Source organism: Acanthopagrus latus, chromosome 21 (assembly GCF_904848185.1).
Source record: "Acanthopagrus latus isolate v.2019 chromosome 21, fAcaLat1.1, whole genome shotgun sequence".
In the NCBI taxonomy this organism is placed as follows: Eukaryota; Metazoa; Chordata; class Actinopteri; order Spariformes; family Sparidae; genus Acanthopagrus; species Acanthopagrus latus.
Genome location: NC_051059.1, coordinates 22,209,794 through 22,236,757, shown reverse-complemented (window position 1 = coordinate 22,236,757; position 26,964 = coordinate 22,209,794). Strand labels below are relative to the sequence as shown.

Below are 26,964 nucleotides of genomic sequence, written 5' to 3'. Positions count from 1 at the left end.
TGACCCGATGATTGTGCTTAATGAAAAATGAGTGGTTCACCAGTTGTTACAATTCGTCCTGAGGGGACAATAAATGTCCGAATCAAATTTAACAGCAATCCATCCAACAGTCGTTGAGACGCGGACCAGCCGACATTACCATCCATAAAGCCGCGCCACTAGCTTGGCTTAAGCACTCCTAATTAGATGATGGTAATGTCTTCTATACTTTAGTATCTATGGTGATTTATAAGTCACATGAATGGGTCGATCACGATTGGTGGGCTGTATCAGGAAACCGGTCACAGCCTCAGCACCAAGATGAGGGTAAGACAGCCAACCACGTTTCCTGAATTATTTAGTTTAGACATGAGTTGTTTTTCATGTTTAATTTTGACTAAATAACAAACAAACACCTCCACTGACAGAGAGGTTGTGTCAGTTTTTGCACATTATGTCACAGGCAGCTCTGGGTACCGTTGGAGACCCGGGCCTCCTCTCTGCGAGTTCCACCCGCGGCAAAGGTTACGGAGCTTATGTCCAATTCAAAGCGATGGGAATAGCATCGTGTGATTCAGCTGGAATTGGGCAGAGTCCCAGCAAAGGTATGAGTCATCAACATTGCCACAAGTCTGTTTACCAACACTTCCTCTCCCACATAAAGGTGGCCTGCAACCACCTCACCCTGATACAACCCGGTCGTCTTTACATCTGTTTACACTGCTTCTTGTTCGCGGCCTCACCCGTCACGTAAAGAGGGCGAATTTGCCCGACAGCCTCACACCACAGTCGCACACAAACACAAACACGGCACGATGATATTAACTTCATCCAGCTGATGAGATTGCAGCAGAAAGATGGAATGAGGCAACACACACAGAGAACAAAATGATTTACAGATTGGTCGTGTGGGTCTATCAAGTGTTTGATGTGGAGGACACAGCTGATGGTCAGCTCAGTCAAAGGAAATGTGCCATCGGCCCTTCTGTTAGTCTTTGTGTCGACCAGTCGCTTTGCAAAGCAGAGCAGCCACAGAGCGTCTTCTCAGCACAGCGGTGCTCTCTGCTGGTGAAACACAGAAGGGTCCAAATGTCCAGATAAAACAGTGGTACCTAAGAGGTTCTGCATTAGCTGAGGGGTATTTGGGGCAATAGAAGAGAAGATTAACTAATTTGTGTGTGTATATGGAACACTATAGTTTACAGTCAGGCAGATAAGTCTATAGGTAACAAGTAGTGGGAAAATGGTTGAAAAAGGTTCATGTAATTGAGAAATGGTAGCAAATATTCTACCTGAAACCATTTATCCATAACTTGTAATGCTTAAATAGTTAAATATGTGGCTAAAAATAATTGAAAAATGGTTATAAATGAGCCCTGCGATAGACTGGCGACCTGTCCAGGGTGTCCCCTGCCTTCGCCCTAAGTCAGCTGGGATAGGCTCCAGCCCCCCCGCGACCCTGCAGAGGATTAAGCGGCGTACATATAATGTGTACAGATGATGGATGGATGGATGGATGGATGGTTATAAATGATCTCCAAGAAGCCTAACTAACAGGGTAACATACACACACTAAAACATATATTTTCTAAACGTAGCTATTAAATGGTGAAAAAGCCAAAAGTAGTGGATGCATTTTTTGGGATGTAAGCTGGTTACCTTAAACTTTAAGATAACGGTTCCATCCATTTATCTGTCACTTTTAGCGAACTAGCTTATTACAACTGTTTATTCATTACTTTAAGCCCCAATGTAATATAAAAACAGACAGACACAATCATTAAATATCTGAAGGAGCCGATAAACTGTTGGAAATGATGAATACATCTGGATTTTTGAAAAAGTTAGCTTAAAGTAGGCTAATAGTTAAATAGCTGAAATGTCCAGTTTCTGCTGCTCCTCAAGTGGTAGAATGATAAACGGGACCAAACTGAACAGAACATTTACAATTCAAATGTCTTTACAACTTCCAGCTTAGAATAAATTAAAATGGTGAAAATCTTAAAGTAGTGGATACATGTACAAGTAAGCTAGCAGAGTTAGCTAAAAGTCTTTTATGGTGATAACTGAAAAAGCTAAGAGAAGCTAGTGGCTGAATGTTGAAGACATAATAAATAAACTAAAAGTTAAATACACAATTGTGAATTATCTAAAAGTAATGGACAAACTAACATAACACAGTTAGTTTAAAGTCGGCTGATCTCTACCTAAAACATATTTTAGTTATCGGCGTCCTAATTGTGCTACATGTGCAGGATTGTTGAGCTGTTCCTGCCTTGATACCACACGAAATCAAATGTAATAAGATTTCGAATCAATTATTCAGCGTTCAGCGTTTTCCAAAACATAACCTGTGGGTCCCTCCTGCCCCTCCGAGAACCCTCTCCTGGGATCTGACAGCTGTACGGCACATGTCAATGTCAACGCCGCCTCAGTTTGACTGACACTCAATTCTTTTTGTTTTTTCATTCTCCGGCAGCACCTGTGCTCAGCTGTCAGACGGTTCAGAGTGCGACGCTGCTGCCATCTCTGCAGAGGAACAACAGGCTCTGTGACAAAAGGTTCCCACGACGCTGCCCGAGGGACCCCAAATGTCGAGGCAGGTAGGCCAAGTCCTTCTATTCAATCAGGGGTCAGAGGTTAGGCTTCATCACCAGAGAGGCCAGCCAGGGGTATAATGGAAAACATCGGCCACTTTCTTTTTTGTGTATTTATATGCAGTGTGTATCCGTCTGTCCCTCCAGTGGCATTGCCTCGTCTATTTATAGTGCTGCCGGGACATTAGCTCAATGTCCTGTGTAGAAATGTCATGTAAGACATAAGGGCCGCGCAGCATTCATCTGTAAATGTGAAGGTCAGGAAACAGCCTCGGTTTTATTCATAAACTGGAGACGTTGACCTTTTACTTGAATCATTTTGTGGAGCCAAAGTAAAAATGCTGATGAGACAATGGAAATAACTTTTTTTTTTTGTTCGTCTATCGTACACAGTGAGGAATACTGATAAGAACAACTGCAGTGACATTGTGATCCGTTGAATCCTCTTGTTTGTTTGGTTTTTTTTGGAGGTAACAACTGGCAAGGAATAGCATTTCTATAAATACAAACAATCCCACAGACTGGATCGGCCTCTGACAACAGTCAGGATCACATGCACAGCTTTGTGTGATATGTACTGTAGAGATCCGCTCAATCTTTTATAAACAAACTCAGAGTCACTTCCATCGTCTTCCTCTCTCTGTCTCTCTCTCTCAGGCAGGGGATGGAAGAAAGCTATGAGACATTTGAAGAGGAGTTAGGGCCACCAAGAGCAGATCCTCCTCCACAGAAGCCTGTTCGACAGATCCGCAGACCAGGTGGCGACACACACAAAGGCACACACACACTCACGCACACAGAATCAGTAATGCCTGCACATAAAAGCCTTTATCCATTGTACATATATTGTACCGCTCTATAAATACTTGGGAGCAGCAGCACAGGGAGCCACTGAAATGTGACTCCTGGTCAGAGGCTTCAGAGTGATAATGCTGCACTGAACGGATGGCGGGTGTAATAAGCCCCAATCTCTCCAAGCTCACAAAATCCTCCTTGTCAGACAGAGCTCTTAAAAAGACCTTAAAGGACGAATGCAATTTTATTTGCCAGCACTTTGGTACAGACTTAAATCCCGTTGTAGAGCCTTTATGGTCCCCAGAGGATGAACCCTAATGACCCTGGTGATCGCCTGACTTGTCATGTAGCACCACCGTGAAGTTGGTGTGAGGCTTTGAGTGAAATACCAAAAACATTTCACTAACAGTGTCAGCAGAACGTGAAAATGCAGCAGTGTTGACTTTAGACTGAATTTAGCATGCTAACAAGCTAGAACCAGCCGTCCTGGATTATGATATTGTTTTTCGTGAGTTTCAGCAGGGAGACATGTACCAGTGGCAGTCGCTATACATTTCACAAGCTTTCTTTCATTTAAGATAAACTCACAAAATGTCAAGAAAGGAGGTACTCAGATCTATTTACCTTTATAAACAGAAAGACACCGACAGTACACCTTCTGAAATCAAGTTTCTATATCTATTGTCTCATTAACTCATTGTTAAACACATTAATTCAAACTCAACATTAACTAAATAAAACTCACCAAAACAGTCTTGGTTTGTCATTCCTCAATCCCTGCTAATGAGCTCATGGCTAATTAGCTAGAGCCAAAGATAGCTAGTAAAGAGCAGCAGCTGTTAGTTGGAGCTAACTTTGACTTTGCCTTATTTCACAAAATGCACCTTTAATTCTCCAAGTCTCAGGTTTATGACAAAATACCTACATGATTATTGACATTGGTAAATCGCAAATGTTAGCATGCTAACACATGAAACTAAGATGACAAATGTTGTTTAAATATGACGTTAGCATTGTCACTGTGAGTATGAGGATGTTAGCATGAAGCTCACTAGCACGATTGTAAATCCTCCATGTCTGTCTGATAAATAAAGTTTGGCAGAGTAGATTTGTGTTCTGTTGAAACGAGAGGTTAATAAAATGGAGCATATGTCAGCCAACAAAAATGTCTGAATATACATCTGATTAATGTGGATAAATAAAGTCCAGATTGAGAGGATGGCTGTCACGGCTTCAGTTTGTTGTTTATGGTTTGTGAGGCCGCCCCTCAGTAAATCTCCATCTGTCTGTTTCAGAAATGTACGCCACAAGGAAAGTCAGAGAGGTTAGTTGGAAAACGGCCAACATAAACAATTATTCACTCTGGTGACATCTCTGATTTGTCTTTTCTTCTGAACTATTTGTTGGTCTCTGATAGGAAATGCCTCCAGTTCCACAGCAACCAAGAGCAGAACCCAGGACTTTACCCAGAGAGCCCAGCTTCCCCAGACAAAGCAAGTCTTCACACTCTCTCCTCTAAATCCTTGTCAGCTTTTGTTGTTTTCTCAATTTACCAGATTACAATAAAAGCAATCATGTATTTCCTTCAGCGTCCATTCCCAAAGCCTCATCCATCCAAAACCCGGTGCAGATTGAGACGCCGTGGGAGAACGTCACCCTCAACCGCTGCCTGTTTGTGGCGATCACCATACTGGTGCTCACCTCAGGCTGTCAGAGGCTCAACGGCAAGTAAACATGCATAAATAGGACCGCAGACAAAATGACGTACTTGCTGTGGCTGAGTCTTCTCTTTTGAAAACACAGAAACTCTGCGGGGTCAGCCGGCAGCAGAGGAGGAGGAGGAATATGGACTGACAGCGAGGCGGTCGGGCGCATTACGACACAGAGTCCAGCCAGCAGAGGTAAAGAGGCCGTTCTAAAACAGTCGTTCATCCACCTCAGCTTGTTCTGTGTCGACTTCTTCACGTGTTCTCCCCCTTCTAGCCCGAGACGTCTCTGTGGGAAGTCATGCTGTGGTGGCTGCCAGACCTCGATGATGATGAAGACGATGAGGAGGAAGGCGAAGATGGAGAAGTCAAAAGAGGAAAGTCAAAGAGAGGAGCAGCGGCACAAACATCAAGAGGTCTCAGAAATAAGCCACTGCCAGTGAAAAACCTCATGAGGAAAAGAGAGGGGAAATTGAAGCACAGGCGAGCCAAGAAAGGCAAGGACGAAGAAATCAAAGACAAGAAAGAAAAAGATAAAACGGAGGAACCCAAAGAAGCAGCAGACGATGAAGAGGAGGAGGAAGGAAACGAGGAGGCTGTGCCCAAGAAGAACAAAAAGTTGGAGGAACAGAAAGAGAAGAAAAAGACTCAGACGGGATGAGTGGAGTCTTTGTACTGTGGCAGACCGATTCATTTTTGAACAGTTCAACTGAAATGATTTGATAGCATTCATTAAAAGGCGGCCATGTTGAATTCAGTGTCAAACGCCGAGTCACTGATTTGAAATTGTCTGATTTGGTGAAATGGAGCTTTATGTTTCAAGTAAAGACATTTTCATTTTCACTGAATTTACTTTGTCAACTGCTTAATTGTAAACGCCCATTTAATGATTTGATTCATTTTGTTTTTGGCATAACTGGAACATCTCTGTCATCTGTCATACACAACTGGACATCGACAAGTATCCACAGCTACTCAGTAGTCAGGGCGTCCACAGGTATCAGACATTTAAAGCACCATTATGTAACTTTTTGAAGACAGATGGTGAGATGGGTGATTGCTTAGGTCCCAAACTAAACCAAAATGTCTGTATTTGACATGCTGTGCAGATCTCCAGTAGGTTCTCAGTAGTAAAATGTGAAACTGTATCTACTAGAATGACACTGAGTACAGCACATACCTACGTCAAGGCCCAACAGTCTCTTTTAAATCAATCAAGTCTTCCAGTATCAAATAAAACACACTTACATCTGCTGGACCTGGATTTTCATTTGGATCCACACCAAAATTGTACTCACTCATAGATACCAGCCATCTAAATACGTCTGATTATTCTGCGTGATTCCCTAAGACGTTAACAAAAGACACTCGATGACAAAGTGTTATAGGAAATGATAAACATTCCAGCATCTTATCCAACCACTCTGGGCCGAAACCAATCAACCATCCAAGCTTACTGTAAAATGTGTTTGATAGTTTTTTTGAAATCCTGCTTGACAAACTAACCGACCAGGTAATAGATCTTCCAATGTGTGACGTCTTTGTGAAAACAGACTTTTGAGACTCAAATGTTTTTCTCCACAGAATTTAATTACAAAAACATCTTAAAAGATGAGCTATGTTCAATCATAGCTCCATGTCCAGGATGTAAGTATTTATACAAAACAGTGTGATCAAACGGGCAGCCGTATACATTTGCATAAACCAAACAAATGTATAAAAGTCTACTAAATGTGGACATCATTTGTAGAAATAACAAAAAAAAAACCTGAATGTATCTGAAGGGAGACACTGTAGACCGGCAGAGTGACAGCACACCACCGAAGGAGGTGATCATGAAACGCTGGTAGAGGATCAATTATTAGATAATGAGATGCCCTCAGGTGGAGGTGGCCTCATTGGCATGGGGGGCATGGGCATCTGAGGGGGCATGTGGGGGGCACCTGGGGCACCAGGTGGTAGAGGGGGGACTGACATCCCTCCTGGAGGGGGAGGGGGAAGAGAATCATTTGGTGGGCGAGGTCCGACTCCGCTCATGAGAGGAGGGGGGCGCTTCACACCTGCAGCAGGTGGCGGACCGCTGGACTGAGGAGCAGCTTTCTCCATTTTGAAGTGGAACTGAAGGAAGAACTGTGAGGGAAAAATAACAAAGAAGGTTAAACCACACCTTTCCTGTCTCTAATCAAATGAACAGTTTGGCTTTGTGTGAGAAATGCTGATCAGTACCTGTTTAGTTTCTCTGTTCCAGTGGGTCCAGAAGCGATTTTCTGCTTTATCAATTTCTCTACTCGGGACCTTAAAGAGCAAAGATGTTTATTTTATAACACAGCAGGAAGAAAACTATTATCAAGATCACAACAGAAGTGCAGCTTTCACTCACCTTAAAAGCAATAGTCTCATAAGGTTCTGCAGCCAGAAGCAGATACTGCCAGCGACGATCGGGCGGCTCGATGCGCTGTTCATACGCAGACATGAAACGATGCCTGGGTCCGATTCCCTCAGCGATTTCTGGGTAGTCAATCTGGTGAGCAGAGCAAAATTAAACAGGTATTGAGGCGTGGAATGTAGAGGAAATTATGTTTTTGTCATACTGCAAGCTGATCCATAAATAAGACATGCTAATAAACTTCTTTTGAGTTTACCATATGGCTCTGTATCAGACAGCTGTTTCTTGAGGGAGAAAAACTAAACTGCCAGCTGTGGGTGATTAAGAGTCTTGAACATAACCTGTAACTGCGGTGTCAGCTGTCTTTGGTGCAGAGCGAGGTTACAAAAGCCAAAGAAAAAAAATCATGATAACTTTACAGCATCTCTCGAGTTGACCTTTAATATAAGTTTGCTTTGTTTGAGAACCCTCCCAAAACAACAAGTTATATACAGGGATCAAAACCAAAAGCACCAACCTGGAAAAGTAAGGACTGCTGTCCGGTCTCTGGGTCCCTCTGTTTGGTTACTATTGACAAAGAAGAAACACATGTCCCATATATTAAAACACAAAACATTTACAGTTAAACCGACATCAGGGTAAAGTACAAAGAGAACTGCACTAATTATCAACCATGCAGCCAGCTTACCTTTGTATCCTGGTCGACCAATTTTGACAAACTTCTTGACTTCAACTTTAACTTTGGCTGGAGCTGGCTGAGCAGGAGCTTCTTTGGCCTCCTTGGCTGCTCTCCGTGCTCTAAGACAAACAAAACATGGTGTGATTTTATTCATCTACACACTGAACCCAATGGGTTATTTCTCTTCGAAGCAACCAGGAAATTGTTTAAAAGTCATGCAAAGGTGTAGTGAATTTCATCAGTTACAGTAAACACGACATAAACCATCAAAAAGTCCTGTCACGGTTTTTCCCATACTCATTCTAACAGTGCAATATATCTGAACACAGCAACTGGCCGTGTGCTGACCTAAATACCAGTTTAAGTGAAACAAAGAAACAACAGCAGACTTTAAGGTGTAGACAAGATGTGGACTTACAAGTTGGTCTGATGCTTCTTTCCTTGTGTGTGAGCCAAGTAGCTGCCCTGTAAATGCAAACGAAAGCAGCTTGTGATTTGTCGGTTTCAAACACAATACCAAGCGATTGCACCAAGTTCAGACAACGTTTTATCATTCTTCTCCTCACCTCGTTGTTATGAAGCGTCAGACAAAGTTTACACTCATAGGATCCCAAATGATTCTTCATAAAATAGGGGTCCTTGTTGATGTCGATGGTCTCCAGGGCCAGCTGACGTAACCGCTCTCGCCGATCGCGGTTACTCTCAGAGGCAGAGGCCACCCCGCCGCTCCCGGTCTTCCCTCCAGCTCGATGCTGGAAATCCATGTTTGCGTGGTGGTGATGGGCTCAATCACACAGACACCCACACCTGTTCACCTCACCCACAATAAAAAGGTTCCCAACGTAGATCCTGCCTGATTATCTGAGGACAAATAAAGCAGATGTTTTACATTACATTTTAGGATGAAACTAAAGAACAATATGTGCTATTAACTTGCTATATATACCTGGATTGTGGTTACACTACCTCTTAACCAACAACAAACTGCATTTTCCATATTGATAATTTTCTTAAATCTAATATTTACCTTTATATTTAGGATTGATGTTACCACAGCTACACCCGTTATTAATCAGAGTTGCATTTCAAGTGTTATAAAACAGTACAATGGCTCCTCAGAGCCCTCTTGACTGATGTGCTTGATGCTAATTTCCCATGCAAGAGGTACCAACTACTGGGAAGTAAGTAAAACAGTAACAGCAGAGTGACTTAGCCACATATATCTGTCATTTTTTCGATAATGTATCTCAATTAAATGCTGTCTATTTAGTGAGCTCAACAAAACCCAGCTAACTGAAGAGTGTTGGTGTAACGTAACGCTAGCTACTGAATGGATTCTGACAAAGCTAGTGCTAAGCTAACAGGGTTACCAACAAGTAATTCTAGGATATTAACGAATCGGAACAATCGAGAGATAACAGAAGCGTAGAAAGCTCCACACAGGCTGTAAAAGATTGTTAGTTACACGACAAACGATCCGTAGATGTGGCGGGATATTTTAAAACACTTATCTTTGTCCAAAACACTCACCTACTTCACGACGTTATGATCATGCCGACGTAGATTTGCAGTGCGCATGCTCAAGCGGCAGTTTCTTCTTCGGTGTTTGGTGGTTTGCAAACGGCTTCCGCTGCATTACCGCCGCCTCGTGGACCGGAACGGCTGTCAGCTTGGTTTTCTTAACAAAGTGACGATTACTCACAGGTTTACCTGCAAGTTACACGTTACCTAGAGCTAAAACCGCAACAATTGTTCAATTAATCACTTATTTGATCAAAAGAAAATGAATTGCCTACTATTAAGAGAATAGGCTGGACTAAATAAGCTATTTGAAGACGTCGCCTTAGACTCAGTCTAATTGTGGTGAGCATTTTTCAGTTTTGGGACATTTTGTTGACTAATAGATTCATTTAAATTAATCATGGACACAATCTGCAGAATAAATAACGAAAATATTTGTTTGTTTGTCTATCTGTGTATCTTACTTAAAAAAGATGTAGAGAAAATGGTTAGAAAAACCAATACTGAAGTACATTTACAGCAATTCACATGATGCCAGTGTGGTTTTGGACATGCAGCATATTAGGCTGTATGGGAAGCTAAGTTACTCAAGTGTGCCTTCTGTACTTAATCACAAATTTGAGGTACTTGTGCCATGCTTGAATTTTATTTTTTACTTCCACCTTTTATTTCTACCCCACTGCATTCCACAGGCAAATAGTGTATGCTACTTATAACTTAACAGCATTTTTTAATAGCTGTAGTTTCTAGTTACTTTACAAATTAAAATGGCACCACACTAAACTGTGACTAATACACTTATAAAAGAGGATATTTTGTTACAAATCAAACTATTACAGTTTTTGCAGGACTGCAGCTGAAACACTTGGCCAATTAATCAATTAGTGGATCGACATAAAATGGATTACATTTTTTAAGTCTTTCTTTCTCATTCAAAAACCTTTCATGGTTCCAGTGTAACACATATGATGATTTGAACTTGGGTTACTTTAACATTATTCAGTTGCAGCATGTTTATCTTTTTACAGTGTGGTATCTTATATAACACTTTCACTCACTATCTAGGATCTGATAACTTTACTACTTCACTTCCACCGCTGGGCTGCAGCCTTGAAAGTATTTCTGGTTTATAACGCGCGTTTCGCCTGATTTGACCTTCACCGGCTACCGTACTACCAGTGAGGAGTGTCGCTGCCAAACCAAGAGGAGTGAGTGTGTGTGTGTGTGTGTGTGTGTGTGTCCGGTGTGTGGCGTGAAGGAGAAGTCCGACACCGCGAAGTTAGCTTGACTGCAGAAATGACCAAACACACTCCGTCACTTTCAGACGACAGCGGACAACGAGTCGGGGACGTTTAGTCGACGGGTAACTCGTTAACTTCCTCTGACTACTCTCCTTGTCCGTGGTTGTGTCCTCGGTCCTGGGAATGTCTCCGCCGCAGTGAAAGTGTGTGGACCGTGTTTTTACTGCGTCAGTGGACCGTGATGCGTTTCAACGAGAAGGAGCTGGTGTCTCTGAGCCGCCAGCCGTCAGAGAAGGCGGCCGAGCTGGGGATGAGAGGACCGAAGAAGGGAGATGGTAACACACCGACTCATACCACTCTCACTTCCGTTTCATGTTACCTGGGCAGCAGATAGTGCTTGGGTCCTACCACAGACTACACACGCTGTGGAGACAACTGTACTGTACTGTCTGCTGTGTGTGTGTGTGTGTGTGTGTGTTGATAAGTTTAATCTCAGTTCCTGTTTGATGTCACACAGTTGTGAAGAAGAGGCTGGTTAAACTCATCGTTAACTTCCTCTTTTACTTCCGGACTGATGAGGAAGAGGTCAGTTGAATCCTTATTTGAACACCTGCTGGATTTACTGCATCTGTTCTCACAGCATGCACACACTGCCACACCTTTGTGCACACATACAAACACATGTATGTAAATTATGTCATGTTTATTTGACAGCCAATTGGAGCTTTGCTGCTGGAGCAGTGTCGGGTGGAGAGGGAGGACAGCCAGACCTTCTCTATTGGTGAATTACATTTCACATTAACATGAACAGCTTACATTTCCTGACATAGTGACTGGCTTCACATTCAGGTGTTCACATGTCACTGTAGAGGAAAAGACTAAATGTATTCTTAAAAACAGAGTGAGACATCTCCCCTCTGTGAGAGTTGCACATGTGCATTACTTAAGGATGTAGCCAATCAGAGGCAGAGTAGGGCTTGTCATGCCGAGCAAGGTAGTGTGATCTAAAATAACGCCACTACATTAGTAGCAACTGTGTATATTTCATAATAAATATATATATTTATGTAACGGCTGTTAGATATATTGACTCACATACGTTACAGAAGTAAAGGCTCGACTCAAAATCAGGCAGTGCAGGAGCAGACTTTTCTGTGTTTACTCCTTTAGGTGTGGACTTTTTCACTTTGCAGACCTTTTACATGCACAGAAATGCTTCATGACACAATGCAGGAAAGGCAAAAAAGCCTAGTCCATCGTGTCTCTACTGTCTGTGTTTCTGCATCATGTATTTCTGAGTAAACCTTTGTGTTTCTTTTGTAGCATTTCTAGATGAAGCAGAGAGGAAGTATCAGTTTGAGTGTGACTCTGAAGAGCAGTGTGGCGAGTGGGTCGACGCCATTATCAAGGCCAGGTAGGACTGTGTCTTTACCGTCTAATTAACAGACACAGATTGTCAGAAAATGTGATTTGAGTCAATTGTTGAGACAATTCACAATTTTTTAAATGTTAGCATTAAGTGCCATATCACAGGCAGTTTCTTTAAGACGTTTCACCTCTCATCCAAGAGACTTCTTCAGTTCTAACACGAGAGGAGTTGCTGGATTTCAAACTCTGTGAAACTCTCAGTTTCAGCTGTTAGGGCCACTTGTGGGCGGTGAACCAGCTGGCCTTTAATGTGGGTTTCTAGGGATACCTCTGTCTTTCCAGTTTGACATAGATGGATACTTTTACTCCTCTTTCAAACGTAGTTAGTCATCAAAAAACTGAAACACATTGAGTTGCCTGGGATATAGCACATAGAGTTACCATGACCTGGATGACTGAGAGCCTTCTTCAACATATTCAATATGTACAAAACGATGGTCTTATGAATGATCGTAATTAGAACACTTACTATAAGAGCTGTGTTTGTTATAACTCGATGATGGTAACATATCTGCAGCAAGAAACATTGCTTAGGTGCTGGTATTTGCTTTTGCTGGTCTTAATGTGCAGTGAGACATTATTTTAACAACTTGCACCTCAGTGTGTTTTATTGTTCTCTAGTAATAGACTTACATGGGCGAAACCATCACAAATGAATGATGCAGCTGTTTCCAGAGACACAATGTCCACATCGTGACTTGTGCTGAACCAGCTGGTCAATTGTGACTTGACACTGACCTGTTTTAAAGTTTGGTGGGTTGCTATCAAACAGAAAACGATCTTAGGACACCAGTTTCTAAGTGTGTGTGTTACAAAGCTTCCCGTGTGTTCTCTGGTTGAAAAGGCACTTTGAGACTAAAAAAGCTGCAATGATTTGCTTGATAGGATGCACTGAACTAAAATAGTTTATCACAAATATACTACACATCAAGGTGCAGCTCTGATATTTCCTGTATTCTTTTGAACATTGGTTCCTTCTCAAATATCAAATTAACTTGCTGTCTCATCTCTCATAGTTACGAGTTCATGAGGAAGAACCTGATATTCTATCGAACTGAAATCCACAGGCTCACTGGCAAGGTAACAACCTTCACATCTGCATGTTATTACACCAAATGCCACACAGATGGTGCTCCTATCAAAGAAGAATTTAAGAGCATTTGTGCCACACAAGACCCAATGACATGCACAGTATCATCAATATCAGAAAAAGATAGATGCATAGATCAATTTATGACGATTAAATAATTATAGTTCTGTGAAAACATAGTTGTTGAGGTTATTTTGGATGAAGTAAGAACAGCTTATTAAATTCCACTCACTGACACTGTTTTAATGGAGACTGAAGTCTCAAAGGTTTCAAAACCTCAATGAATCAAACGCAGACTACCTGCTGAAACACACTATTGATAGACAATGTTTGTGTCTTTGTGTGTTTTCTGTAAACTAACCAATTTAATATGACGTTTGATCCTGCTTCAATAACACTGAGCTTTTGTGTTCTTTCTTCCTCCTCATCTCGTCTCTCCTCAGGACCCTCTGGAGCAGTATGGTATATCAGATGAAACTCGCTTCCAGGTGAGCAACGGCCTGCAGCTCGTGGCTAGAGATACCTCCTCCCTGTAGTCCTGCATCCAGTGTCCAGATGTACTTTATTTCATTTTAGTTCAACCTGCCATTCCAACATTCACTCCTCACTGGTTTGAAAAAGTTACTTTAAGCGCTCAAGCTTGTTAGATCTCTCACTGCGCTGAATGTATTTGCGTACCTCTTGATATTCTTATGCTGACGCCATGTAAAAGTGATGGCTCTGATTATTTCCTCCATGTCATTGTCAATCATTACAGGTAACGTAGGGCTGTAGTGGAAAACTCAACAACATTGTCTTATTTTCACTTTGCTTGGTTAATTAGTTGTATAAAACATGTTTTATACTGTTTTTTTTTTCTACTAGACATACTGTTCTTTTTAGACAATGTAATTTTTAGAGCCTTTGATTTTACTTGTGCTGTAGAGTGCGGCTGTGACTTTCTTTCAGGACTATTTTAATATCAAGATGACTTTGTTTAAAGAAAATCAACCCAAGACATCTGAATATTTCATGTAAACCACTGTTATGAAACAGGTGAACAGACAGGATTTGAAGAAGTTCATTGTTATCACACACCTTGCCCAAATCAGAAAACCTTCAGCAGCATTCACTGTTCTGATTTTAACTGCATGGGCCCTTCAATCTGCTGAGTTGAGCCTCTCGTTTCACTTTTTTTATGTGAAAACAAAAAAAATGTTTAGCTACTATTAATATGCATTCATCATGTAGCCCATTTAGTTTAAAAAACTATACATTTGCACATTACTGGTTGTTGAGGGTTGTTTTTTTGTTATTATAATTTCAACAATGTACTTGAACATACTGTACCTTTTTCTGTGGCACTTTCCTTTAGCTAAACTGTTGGACCATGTTGAGATACCAGACTCCTGATGGGATTTATTAAAAAATACGTTAATATTAATATACAGTGTGGCATTGCTGGATGCTGCTTATTTGTCAAAATGTTTTTTTTCCGGCAGTCGGGAGTCTATAACCACAAAGAGGATATGCCACTGAATGTGTTTTATTTTAACCTGCTGCACATCAAATGTGTTGAGTCTGTTTTTACTTCGTGTTAGATTATACTTGTTTCACTGGCATCCTATTTTTTTTTTAACTAATAAAACCATTTGAAAAATACAAATAAGTGTGTGTCATCTGTTAACTTGAATGAAATGTATCGTAGTTGTGTACTGAATCATGGTCATTCAATACTTGTCAATAGCTGGAAATAAATCTGCAGCTTGTGTCCGTTGCATCGTTTGAATATTACACTGTCAATAACATCTCCTCTGTGCCCAGTCTATTGTGAAAAACATGTATATGTGGTTGAAAATAGATACATATATCATCATCAATACTTGAAAATACATTTTTATATCATCACAAAAAGGTAACTGATAACTAGCTATATTTTGATTAGTCAAATTCCTTTTTCTAATGTTGCCCTCTGTCATTGACTCACACTGGTTGTCCGTGTGCCACATCAGCTTAGTTGGCATGTTAATCATTTGTGATTCACATGATTTATATTCACCCTGCAGGAGATGTGGGAGGTATTGTTGTCTCAGAGAGGAGGCACTGTGACTGTGGCACGGTTCCTTAGCAACGCAAGATGTGTGATTCAAAAACAGCGACGTCACTGCCTACCCGTGATGCTTTGCGAGACAAAATTGAACGCTCGGCAAAAGAAAACATTTGTATCTCGCAAGCTCTGTTTTTTAAGAGTGAAAGACACAAAACAAGACATTTAAACTGGAATTGACACGGATAAGAAGAACATTTCAACGGCGCGAAACGGGGAGATTTTATCGGGGCACGGTAGGTGTTAATTCAACTGTAGATGGTGAAAAGACAATGTAGCTAATGCATTAGCCCGACAGCAGCTAGCGGGCTAGCTAACGTATCTCACTGTACGTTAGCCAGCTGAGCTAGCGTTAGCATCAGGATAGCTCTGTGTGTTTGGTGGTTAAATTATTTTGATTCTGAATCGTTTTGTATCGTGATTACCGATCAGCGGTAATAAGCGCAACGGGTTTGTTTTGTCTCCGGGAACTAGCGAGCAAATACATGCTGTTAAAGTGTTTTAAGTTAAAGTTATACATTTCTGGTTTTCACAAAGATAATTTGTTGTTAGCAGAAGGCTGATACCAACCGCAGCTTACCGTGTAAGCTTACACTAACTAATGTCATTGTCAGTTTCGAATAGATTTGCCTCAAGTAAGCTAATTTAAACTAGATTTAAACTAAAGCTCTGTCGACCAGCTCTTTGTTCGCTTTGTATTCGCATCGGTGGATTCTTTATACCATCAACCCCAATAGACATTTTGTTGCCAAGCTCCGTTATCACTACGAAGCAGTCTGCTTTTTCAAGATTTCCTCCGAGAGTGTCTTTAGGAACACTTCCTCAAGGCGACTGTAAAGTTGGTACATTGATGACGTCATTTATGTCATTTATTTTACTGATTACCGATTTCGTGTCTCTGATTAGTGTGACATTCATTGTCCTCTAATGAGCAAAGCACCCTCCAGTTGTGTGATTGGATTTGGGGTGTTGGTCTTTATCAGTGAGTTGTTCTATACAAAGTAAATAACAGTGCTTTGGTAATGCAGTCCTTTATAAAATGATTTATAAAGCTTAACATCTGGTGAACATTTGAAGGTCCCCGTATTTTAACTGTGAACACTTGCTTCGTTTTCCGTTTTTCTGTTGTTAAAATTGAATGTTAGAACTTTGGACTGTTGGTTTGACAAAATAAGCATTTTGAAGACATCATCATTGACAATGGAAACTGAGTTGAATGGGTCCCGTCGTCCCGTGTGAAACTGTGAAATATCGTAATATCCCTAACTAATTTTGAGAACAAGAACAATATGCAGTGCTACACAGCTTGTCATGTTTTATCATATCATGATTCATATGAGCTAATTTGGCTCAGCTGCGATTAGAGCACACTTTCATTTTCCTATAAATGTATATTATTGTGGCAGACATCCTCCCTCTTTTCAAACACGTGCCAGAAGTCAGGAACTTGTAACAATGAGAGTGTTTTCATGATTGTGTTCATCAGTCTCTTATCCTGTTTTCAGGCACCATGGATCAGGACTATGAGTGCAGGCTGCTCAGGCAGATCAATATCCAAAATGAGAATGCAAGCCCCATAGTAAGTAAACAATACACACACTTGTAGTTCCATATGCACATGGGGGCTGTATTTCATCTTCAATCATTACTTCGTAAAAAGACTTAACATAAATCTCCTCATCGAGCCAAGGCTAACAGTATTGATTAGCACGATTTCTATGACTTCATTATTTTGATCCTACCATGATGATCCCTTCAGCCTCAGCCCGCCTGAAGAAGATTGTTAACAAGCAAAGGACATAAGATGGGCAGAGAGGGTGTTACTCCCAATGTGTTGGAAGAATTAACAGTTTAACAGGCCAGTATCTTTCATCCAACAGTGCCACTAGTGTTGAGTGCTAACAAGACCTCAGCAGCCAAATGACTGGGTTTCGTGAATGTAGCCTTCTGCTGTTAACACGTCAAACAAATGCACCATCTGCCTCCTAAATTGTATTCCTGTTTCATTTTCATTTTTTTAAATCACTGTCCAAGGTTTGTTTGTGTGTTTGGCCTCCAGTCATAAAATGCTCTCCCCTCCTCTGTCCTTGTGCAGAAAGCTGTAGGAGCTGTGCGAGCTCTGACACCTACCAGCTCCCCCCTGTCATCCCCCAGCAAGCATGGTGATCGCTTTATTCCCTCCCGGGCTGGAGCCAACTGGAGTGTCAACTTCCACCGCATCAATGTGAGTGTGCTGCATTACACCGCGGACTTGACGGTCTGTCCTGTCAAAAGAACAGTGTTCTCAAGTTCAAAGTGTCGATTATGGCTTAGAAGGAAACATATTATCTATTAGCATTATTTTTTAAAATTTGGCTGTAAATACTTGTACACGACATGTTTAAAGATGCGATTCAGACTTGTCATTTATTTATTTTTAAATGTTCTGGCACAGGAAATTGAAAAGTCGCACAATCAGAACAGGAAAACCAAAGACGGCACAACCGACAGCAACAAAGGTAATCAGTCCACATTTATACAAAGAGACTGGAGATGGGAAGGATATTATATTGTAATAGAGTGTCTGTAATATTTACATATTATACATAAAGTTAAAGGGCTGCAACTAACAGTCATTATCATCATAGTTTCATCTTCTAATAGATTTATTTTATTAATCAGCTGATTAGGCAATTGATTTGACTACCAAATCAAAGTAATTTTTTTTTTGATCCACTTCGTCATTATAAAGCTCATCATCGTCACTCATAATTAGATTGTTGTCGTTTCGTGAAAAAACAAAAATCTAAGAATTGTTCTACAGCATAATGTACTGCCCTAATGTTAGTTACATGGCTTTAGCAATGTCAGCGTAAGCTAGCGTTAATGTTAATGTTTACTAGCATTAGCACAGTTAGCTGGTGCCTAAACTGGCAACCACTTGAGGGGGCAGATGATTCGAACAACAGCCCTGATGTCATGTGAATGCAATATAAAGGGGGGGAGATGGAATGTTTAGTATATTCAATAACGCCACCCAATAATATTACTAATATGCTGAAATATCAGCCAAATTAATTTGATCATTTTTATAGAAACACACCATACAAACATACATTTTTGGAATAAGGATCTTTTTATATATGCAGTTGAAAAAGAAATGCCAGTGCACTCTGGTGGACAAACTGCGTTATAGAGACACTAACTGAAATTGAATCTTTGACATTTCTGTACATCAGCTTCTTGTAACTTATCTGGCGACCTATATCTCAGTATCAGTACATCCGTAATGATTAATTGGGCTCTGATTACAAAAACACCCAGATCATAATTTACATTACATACTCTTTACCTTGCAGCATATTGTGTAATGCAGAATCGTCTGTATGATGATACGACACCTTCCTTATCACAGAGAAATGATCATGATAGTAATTCATCAGAGTTGTCCTGTGATTATCAGCCCCAAAGACAGACGTGCTTCTCTCCCGTAGCTGCATGTTTCCTTAGAGTTTTATTCCTCGTTCAGCTTGTTTCCACAGTTATCTGTCTGCTCCAGTCAAACTGGATAATTTGACCTTCTCTTGTTTACTACGTCGTCTGGGCAAGCTCATGGAAACCAGAGATAAAGACTAGACAAAGCTCAGTGAAAAATTCCCCCTGATCTTTACAGATGTGAGAGAGGGATAAGAAATTGCAAAGGGGCCACAGTGTTTGAACTTAATCATTTCGACAGACTGGTTTGATTTCCCTTCTGTCTCCTCCTTCAGCGGATGGCCTGGCTTACTCGGCTCTGCTGAAGAACGAGCTGCTGGGAGCGGGCATCGAGAAAGTCCAGGACCCGCAGTCAGAAGACCGCCGTCTGCAGCCATCTACCCCTGCCAAGAGGAGCCTTTTTAGTGTAAAGAAACAAGTTAACATTACTTTTAATTATTTTTGGTAAATTATTTTCCCTGCATCTCTAATCATCTTGTTTTGTATTTTGTAGTATTCTGTAAGCGCTAAGAGGGCTCTGCCAGAAGAGGATGGAAACACAGTCTCTCCATATTCTCTGTCGCCTGTCAGCAGCAACAGGTAAACATCTCCTCGCCATTTCTTCAATATTATCCCCTTCATTTGTTGAGAGGAGGCATTGTATTCTGACCAAATTGTGTTGTGCATTGCAGCCAGAAACTGCTGCGATCACCTAGGAAACCGACGCGCAAAATATCCAAAATTCCTTTCAAAGTTCTGGACGCTCCCGAGCTCCAGGATGACTTCTACCTCAACTTAGTGGACTGGTCCTCTCTGAACGTGCTCAGTGTTGGACTGGGTACCTGCGTCTACTTGTGGAGTGCCTGCACGAGCCAGGTGGGTGTGATCTGATTGCCGACAGTAAGCAGAAGTATTCAGTGTCTCTTGGATGTCCATGCTAATGTTTGTTATTTTTCCTCTCCGTCTTTTTAGGTGACACGTCTGTGTGACCTTTCTGTAGAAGGCGACTCAGTAACTTCAGTGGGCTGGTCAGAGAGGGTGGGTCTCTCTGTCCCCTTCTGTCATCTTTTCAAAACATTGTTGGGTTACATGAAACAAAACCTTAAAGATGTCCTCTTTTAAAGCTTCTCTGTGCACTGTGTCTATTTTTAGGGTAACCTGGTGGCGGTTGGGACTCATAAAGGCTACGTACAGATCTGGGATGCCGCAGCAGGAAAGAAGCTCTCTGTGCTAGAAGGACACACAGCCAGAGTGGGTGAGTTTAGAGGCTGGAGGGATGGAGGGGGAGACCATCGCAGGAGTACAATTTTAATAACATCAGTTAATTTTCACACAGTTGTTTAGCAACATCCCTCATTCCCAGTCGGTCAATCACCTTCCTTTCAACCTGCCTTTCATCCTCTGCTGCCAGGTGCGTTGGCATGGAACGCGGACCAGCTGTCGTCTGGGAGTCGCGATCGGGTGATCCTGCAACGCGACATCAGAGCTCCGCCTCTCCAGTCTGAGCGCCGTCTCCAAGGACACAGACAGGAAGTGTGCGGGCTCAAGTGGAGCACAGACCACCAGCTGCTCGCCTCGGGGGGAAACGATAACAAGGTTTGCAAGACACAGAATCTCACCTGTTAGTATCAGGGCCCCCTTTTCCATGAAACATCACAGACTCACTTCTCCACCCCCTGCTGTCTGTAGCTACTTGTGTGGAACCACTCGAGCGTCCTCCCGGTGCAGCAGTACACGGAGCACTTGGCTGCAGTGAAGGCCATCGCCTGGTCTCCCCACCAGCACGGCCTGCTGGCCTCCGGAGGCGGCACCGCCGACCGCTGCATCCGCTTCTGGAACACGCTGACCGGCCAGCCCTTACAGTGCACAGACACCGGATCTCAGGTCTGCAACCTGGCCTGGTCCAAGCACACTAATGAACTGGTGAGTCAGCGGAAAGGTTTGATTTAAACAGCTGCTGTTGTGAAGTGGTTTTGTTCATGTTTAGGTGCAGTACTGTAATGTACAAGGAACTGTTTTTTAGTAGTGTGCATTCTCCTGGATGCGTTGTTGACTCTCCCGCTGCACAACACAACGTTACTGTTTTAATGTTAATTGACTCCAGGAAACCCAGTTTCAGTGTTTTGAGGTAGGCTACTGATATAAACCCTCTGTACTGGAGGCAGAGATGTAGTTGTTATTCATTTTAATTTGCACTACACAGTCACAGGCCTCGAACTGACACTGTTCCTTTTAAGAAAGACACAAATATAATACTGTGTCTGTGTCCTGCAGGTCAGCACACACGGTTATTCTCAGAACCAGATCCTGGTGTGGAAGTATCCCTCTCTCACTCAAGTGGCCAAACTTACTGGACATTCCTACAGAGTGCTCTACCTGGTCAGTATATACTGTGTGTTTTCACATTATCTCTGTCTGCAGATGCTTGTTTCAGCTGTCCCAAGGTTATAACAGCAAGTTAAAACTGAAGGGAAAAAAATATGTCGCTAAAAAACTGCTGGAAAAGAATGTTAGCACTTGGTTTTAGAAGTATTTTGATTCGTCATCGTTATTTGTATGCGCAGGTAAATGAAATCTGAAACTAGAATCAACTGTGACCTTAACAATTCTGGATGCTTTTACTGAAGTGCTGCTTTGTAGAGCAACTTATTCAGCAGCCACCCACACTGGAAGGGAACTGAAACAAAAAGTACCCCTGATCATAAGGCTCCATATTCAGTGTGTAATAATGAGTTTATGTGCAGGCCATGTCCCCTGATGGAGAGGCCATTGTCACAGGAGCCGGAGATGAAACACTGCGGTTCTGGAACGTCTTTAGCAAGATGAGATCCACGAAGGTATGAAATCAGTTCCTTTCTTATGATGTGTTAGAGTGTTTGTTAAAAGGCAGCACACATACAAACACATAGGCCACATCTTCCTGCAGAATCTTTTGGCAACCAATAAAAAATGTTGGGTGACTTTCTGGCAGATCTCTGTGTGCATGTTCGACCAACACAGTGACACACCTGATTTACATCCACAATCCCATTCAAGGGCTCCAGGGTGCGACTATTTTGGTTGCACATGCACCAAAAAAAAAAAATGTCAAGTGCGACTGAGCATTTTCATTTTCACTGGTTGCATCAGCGCACCTGGGGTTTAAAAATGAGTGTATTTTGATAGAGATTATCAACGTGTATTTCCAACTTTTCCCTCCATTTACATCCTGTGTTAACAGAAGTTAAAATGTATTATTGGGATACACCTAGATTATGTGCTAGTGCACCTAAAGGAAAAAGTGTGGAGCCCTGCGTTTGCTGCTTTGCTCGGTCCGTTCCATCCGTCACATTCCCACATCTGACTGCAACTGTGTGACTCTCACCTCCTTCTCTTAGGAGTCAGTGTCAGTGCTGAACCTCTTCACCAGGATCCGGTAGTCAGCGCACCTCTGTACTACGAGGGAATAAAGCCAGGAGGGGAGTTTTTCTTTGCATGTGTCCATCTGTGAACGGGCCCCTTCTTTGAGTATTCTCCTCAGTAGTCTACAGAGGGCCCCCCTCGATTGCCCTTAGTTATTTAGCCAAGTCGTAGCTGGAGGCGGGAGGGAGCTGGAGAGCTGCGCAGCCTCAGTTTCAAGGGCAGAGGAGACGCATACATGAATACATACATACATACATACATACATACATACATACATACATACATACATCCATACGTACAGTATTCCACTTCCTCCTGAATGCTGGAGCCACTGCCTCCTCCAACAGACGAGCGATCTCTGATGATGAGGAGAATTCTGGGGGCGTTTCTCCCCCAACGTGATTATGTTTTGTTTACAGACTGATTTGTGCTCACCTGCCAAATATTAAGTTTGTTGTTTTGATTGTCTATTTATTTTTTTTTCTGTTTTGTTTTGTTTGTTGTTGTTTTTTTATGTATTTTTAACATTTTCTTACTCGTGTGTTTGTGACAAAGGCTGGTAGATTTCCTTTTATGTGTGTAACTGCAGGTTTCGGTCGTATCTGTGGAGGATGTTTTTTTGGGTTTGAGGAGAAAAGACTTGCTTGTCTTTCTGTATTTTATGAGAGGAAATAATGCTTCATGTACACTCGCAACAAACAAAATAACTCTGCTATTAATCGTGAGAGGGATTGGACAGATGATCCTGATCTCCTTGTTTTTTAATCTGACAAGCTTCATTTAAGTTGAACGTTAAAACTAATAATAACAGTGAGCAGTATTGACTCTTTGTGTCATAATCTCTGAAGAACAATCGTGTGATGGCACATCTAAGGAAACAATCGACTACACTGAACATTAGAGCGATTTGTAATTCACACGAAAACAAGGAGAGTTTAATGTGACTCGTGTTGAAGCTTTTCATTGATCTTTTGTTTCTCTAATTTCTTAAATGGAAATCAGCCGAGAAGGAGGTGAAATTAAAACACTTTGGTTTGTCAGTGTAGTTTGTTACAGCAACTAAAACATTTGGGATCAAATCAGAATTAAATGCTATTCTGTGCAGAGCTTCTTCTTTCTGCTGCATCTGCTAATATATTCAAGCTGGAGGCACTTTGTCTTCTGCTACTTCAGACCACTAAGCCTGTTTCCAGCAGCCGCGCTTTTCTCCTATTTTAATTTTTTTTAAAATCTGATTTCCTAACATCTGCACGTTCTACCCACCCCTCAATTTTTTTATTTTCTTTTGTTTCTGGTTGAATGTTTGAGTCAGCTCGTGTGCCACATCTAAATGAATGCTATTTATTTGTGTTGCGTGCACAAGTTCTTGTACAGGAAAAAAAAAGGCATGTTTGTTCACTGATGTTATCTGATGAGCAGGTTCACTGCTAAACTCTGGAAAACTTCTTTTAATGCCACTTGAAAATCGAGACAATGCTGCCAACTTGAATTACAGAAAGAATGTTAAAAAGAAAACAAATATTTCTGTACTGAGAGATAATCAACAATTAAAAGATCATATCTTGTACCATATGTTGTCGCTGTTTTATTGTCCAATAACTTGAAAACTGACATCATTACATCAGCCTGCTGCTGTGAAGTAAAATAGGCAATATTTAGATCTTCAGATCGGGTCTCAGCCCAGAACAGAACCGTTGGTGCCGAGATGCATTAAGAGAGTCCAGGAATTCTTTCTGGCTTAGGTGAAACAAATAAAACTCTGGATGTAGCGCATTTATATACATGATTTGATTTTGGATTAGGTTTGTTTGAATTAAACTTGTGGGCCTTGGTTGAGGAATGCACTCTGGTGTTTACTGTGAAGTGAAACCCTGATGTGCTTTATGTTATTCAAAGAGCTCCAAAACTGAAAAACACATGATTGATCCTCACAGCTGCACTGAGTGACGTGTTCCTTCACTACCATCAACACAGGCTCTGTAGTTTATTTTGGATTCTGTGTTAATTCACTAGAGAACTGGTTTCTCCACTTGAAAGAAGTCCTCAGAACATGCGCTGTTTATCAAAAACATTATCCAGGTATTTTTTTGTTTTGGGCTTTGGTTTGTTGACGATAAGAAAAATAGAAAATCATCACGCGGATCATTACATTTCTTTCTTCTTCTTTCTTTATTTTAGAGGTTAATCAAAATTAAAACACGCTTTCTGTTTTCAGGACATGTTAAGAGCTTCATGTTAATTCAAAACTAATGTAAAGTCAAAGATCATGGCAGCTTCTTGTGCTCTCACAAATGCCTTTATGTGTTCATTCTGAGCAGAATACTTCATTAGTATGTAGTGAAGTACACCTGATTAAACAACAGCAGGGTGATCACTTGTTAAGCAGTGCCCTCTCAGATGCCCCTCCAGTGGACAAAACATGGTGAAGTGACCTCTCCTCTCTATGAATATATAACAGCTTCCTGCGTGCTGGAGCCCCGCCTCATACATCCGCCCCTCAAACATCCTGTGTCCACCAGACTACATCCATATTTGCATTGTGGTTCAAGTAGAGCTACATTAAAAAAAAAATAAAAAATTGGGGCCATGAAAGACTTCATTTTGGGATCAATTGTACAATTGATTCTCTCCCACACAGACTGGCGGGGCATTTAATCTTTTGGTTTATCTATGAGCTGCACAAATTGAGACTTTTTGTCAAAAAATGAAGGGCATCTTTTGGCTTTTTTGTATCATATTTTCTTATAATTTCATCTCACATGTGCATCTTCAATTCGACCATTTTAATAAAAAGTTGCTTGAACCACTTCTCAAAGTAGCTTTAGTTACCAAAAACGTAGATTTCTCCTTGTCTCTGCCCTCGTTCACCTTCTCCTCTTTGTAAGAACCAGTAAAATTCTCAGTAGGTTCCTCGACACTGGAAACAGAACCACAGTTTTGGCGGAACGTCTTCTGTGGTTCTGTGCACAGATTCACCAGGTGTCTCAACTCCATCAGGGACAAGCACCGTTCTTCCAAACCGATGATGTACTCGTTCATTTAGGATACGACGAAAGACTCATCAGTTGTTCTCGAATAATTTATTCTGTGTAGAACTTGTCACCTGTCTGAACGCCGGTCAGCACATGTGGCCTCCGTGCTGTCCAAACTCAGTGAACACCAGAGGGCGCCATCCTATCTGCAGCTCCCAGTTCAGTGCTCCACTGCTTCTACCACACCCAAACAATCAACCTCACACATGTTACCTTGAAGGTGAGAATCAGATCTTGGACTCACTAAGAGACTAACCTGACAATAATGATGACATATACTTATAGGAGGGGTTGGAGGCTAAACACCCAGCTAACACGGTTTTGTTTCCCACCACATTTGTTAGAACGAGAAGCTTTCAACGGGCAAGAAAACACCCCGCGGCCTCACCTCGTTCCCTGGAAGTCTGCGAATTCTCATCATATTACCAGTCCAGCCCACACACGCATAGTTTTGACCCAGAGCATGAAAAATAATGAATGTTCGCCGCCTCCCAAAGCTCCCACACCTCTGCTTGTGCCCCGTGGCCTACCCAAACTCACTCATACACATTTAAACAGCAAATGGATTTTTATCAGCGTCAACAACAGCTGAAGGGTGTATACATGAAGGAATAATAATAAAAAAAAAAGATCTTAAATGATTCTGCGCCTGTGGTTTGGTTATAGTCAGAACATGGCTAATATTGCAAGGATTGTTGGAATTTGACCGCTAACAAAGTGTTTTTTTTTTTCTGTGTGATGAGGATCAGGTGGGTCTACGTGGTACAGAGCCTCCATCAGCACCAGAGAGCCTGAGCCCTTTCTCCCCATTCAGACTCCATTACAATGTCATCTAAATAACATGCATAAAGTCCATTATAGTGATCGGATAAATCATCTGAATGGAAGACATTCAACACGGTCTCCCAGCTCATCTGTGGCTCTCGGGTGGGCAGATGTTAACATTAAGCCCTGAAAGCGGAGGGGAGAAACGGAGGGGGACCACTAATATGAGTAATCCTGCCTCCTGATGTTTCTATCAAGAGGCGCTGAGTCTGATGTTCATTATACAACCAAAGCCTCACAACACAGCGAGTAGGATCTTCCCCCAGGTTCCTCCCTAAGCCCAACTCTCGAGTTGCATTGATACCCAGCCTGCAGGGATATCAAAGGAACAAGGCTTTTGTGAGTTCTAATAGCCGCGGCCGAGCCGGGCTTGTTTACGGTCATTCTGTCAGAGGCAGCGGAGCACAGAGAGGGTCACTCGTGTTCCTTGTTTATGAAAAAGACAGTCGTCACCCAACCCCCAGCAGCACCTTTGCATCTAAAGGTCACATTGATAACATTTGTATGTAGGACAGACAAATCATTCTTTAAAATAATGCATCTACAGAGCTTGTAGGAATCACTTCTCCTTAAATTCATTATTGTGATTGTGAATTTATCATTTTAAAATGTTTGTCAGGTCCAAAATGTTTGTTTTGTTTACCTCTGTGTAAGAATTCTGACAATTGGTTCCAGCTTTTAAACGACGTTCATCAGCCAATAGTTTAACGCCATTGGTCTCACGTGGTCTTTGTGTTTCATCAG

At 41.7% G+C, this 26,964-nt stretch overlaps 4 protein-coding genes across 7 annotated transcripts; 3 read left to right on the top strand and 1 right to left on the bottom strand.

Annotated features, from left to right (window-relative positions):
- Positions 1-207: 207 nt before the first annotated feature.
- On the top strand, positions 208-5,841 carry LOC119011325. 4 transcript variants are annotated; one of them, XM_037084348.1, is made up of 9 exons: positions 208-306; positions 422-584; positions 2,459-2,582; positions 3,234-3,334; positions 4,667-4,695; positions 4,789-4,864; positions 4,961-5,095; positions 5,175-5,272; positions 5,355-5,841. In XM_037084348.1, exons 1-9 carry the CDS (start codon positions 238-240, stop codon positions 5,736-5,738), a joined length of 1,179 nt encoding a protein of 392 aa, XP_036940243.1. In that variant the 5' UTR covers positions 208-237; the 3' UTR covers positions 5,739-5,841. The 4 variants fall into 4 exon arrangements, with proteins under 4 accessions (XP_036940243.1, XP_036940245.1, XP_036940247.1 ...); XM_037084350.1 differs by lacking the exon at positions 208-306 and having other exon boundaries at positions 561-584; positions 3,238-3,334; XM_037084352.1 differs by lacking the exons at positions 208-306; positions 422-584 and adding an exon at positions 1,115-1,155 and having other exon boundaries at positions 3,238-3,334.
- An 804-nt stretch (positions 5,842-6,645) lies between these two features.
- sf3a2 (splicing factor 3a, subunit 2) lies at positions 6,646-9,825 on the bottom strand. Its single transcript, XM_037083464.1, has 8 exons — positions 9,673-9,825; positions 8,709-9,003; positions 8,561-8,607; positions 8,152-8,261; positions 7,981-8,030; positions 7,458-7,598; positions 7,304-7,372; positions 6,646-7,207 (listed from the first exon to the last, which is right to left on the bottom strand). Exons 2-8 carry the CDS (start codon positions 8,904-8,906, stop codon positions 6,932-6,934), a joined length of 891 nt encoding a protein of 296 aa, XP_036939359.1. The 5' UTR covers positions 8,907-9,003; positions 9,673-9,825; the 3' UTR covers positions 6,646-6,931.
- A 1,010-nt stretch (positions 9,826-10,835) lies between these two features.
- Positions 10,836-15,070, top strand: plekhj1 (pleckstrin homology domain containing, family J member 1). The gene is made up of 6 exons (XM_037083465.1): positions 10,836-11,239; positions 11,422-11,489; positions 11,619-11,685; positions 12,228-12,318; positions 13,349-13,412; positions 13,866-15,070. The coding sequence occupies exons 1-6, from the start codon at positions 11,146-11,148 to the stop codon at positions 13,956-13,958; spliced, it is 477 nt and encodes a 158-aa protein (XP_036939360.1). The 5' UTR covers positions 10,836-11,145; the 3' UTR covers positions 13,959-15,070.
- A 498-nt stretch (positions 15,071-15,568) lies between these two features.
- On the top strand, positions 15,569-23,935 carry LOC119010889 (fizzy-related protein homolog). The gene is made up of 14 exons (XM_037083463.1): positions 15,569-15,744; positions 17,014-17,087; positions 17,604-17,732; positions 17,943-18,006; positions 19,258-19,388; positions 19,476-19,561; positions 19,654-19,837; positions 19,934-19,999; positions 20,114-20,216; positions 20,373-20,557; positions 20,651-20,884; positions 21,236-21,340; positions 21,706-21,798; positions 22,339-23,935. The coding sequence occupies exons 2-14, from the start codon at positions 17,019-17,021 to the stop codon at positions 22,378-22,380; spliced, it is 1,491 nt and encodes a 496-aa protein (XP_036939358.1). The 5' UTR covers positions 15,569-15,744; positions 17,014-17,018; the 3' UTR covers positions 22,381-23,935.
- The last annotated feature ends 3,029 nt before the right edge of the window (positions 23,936-26,964 follow it).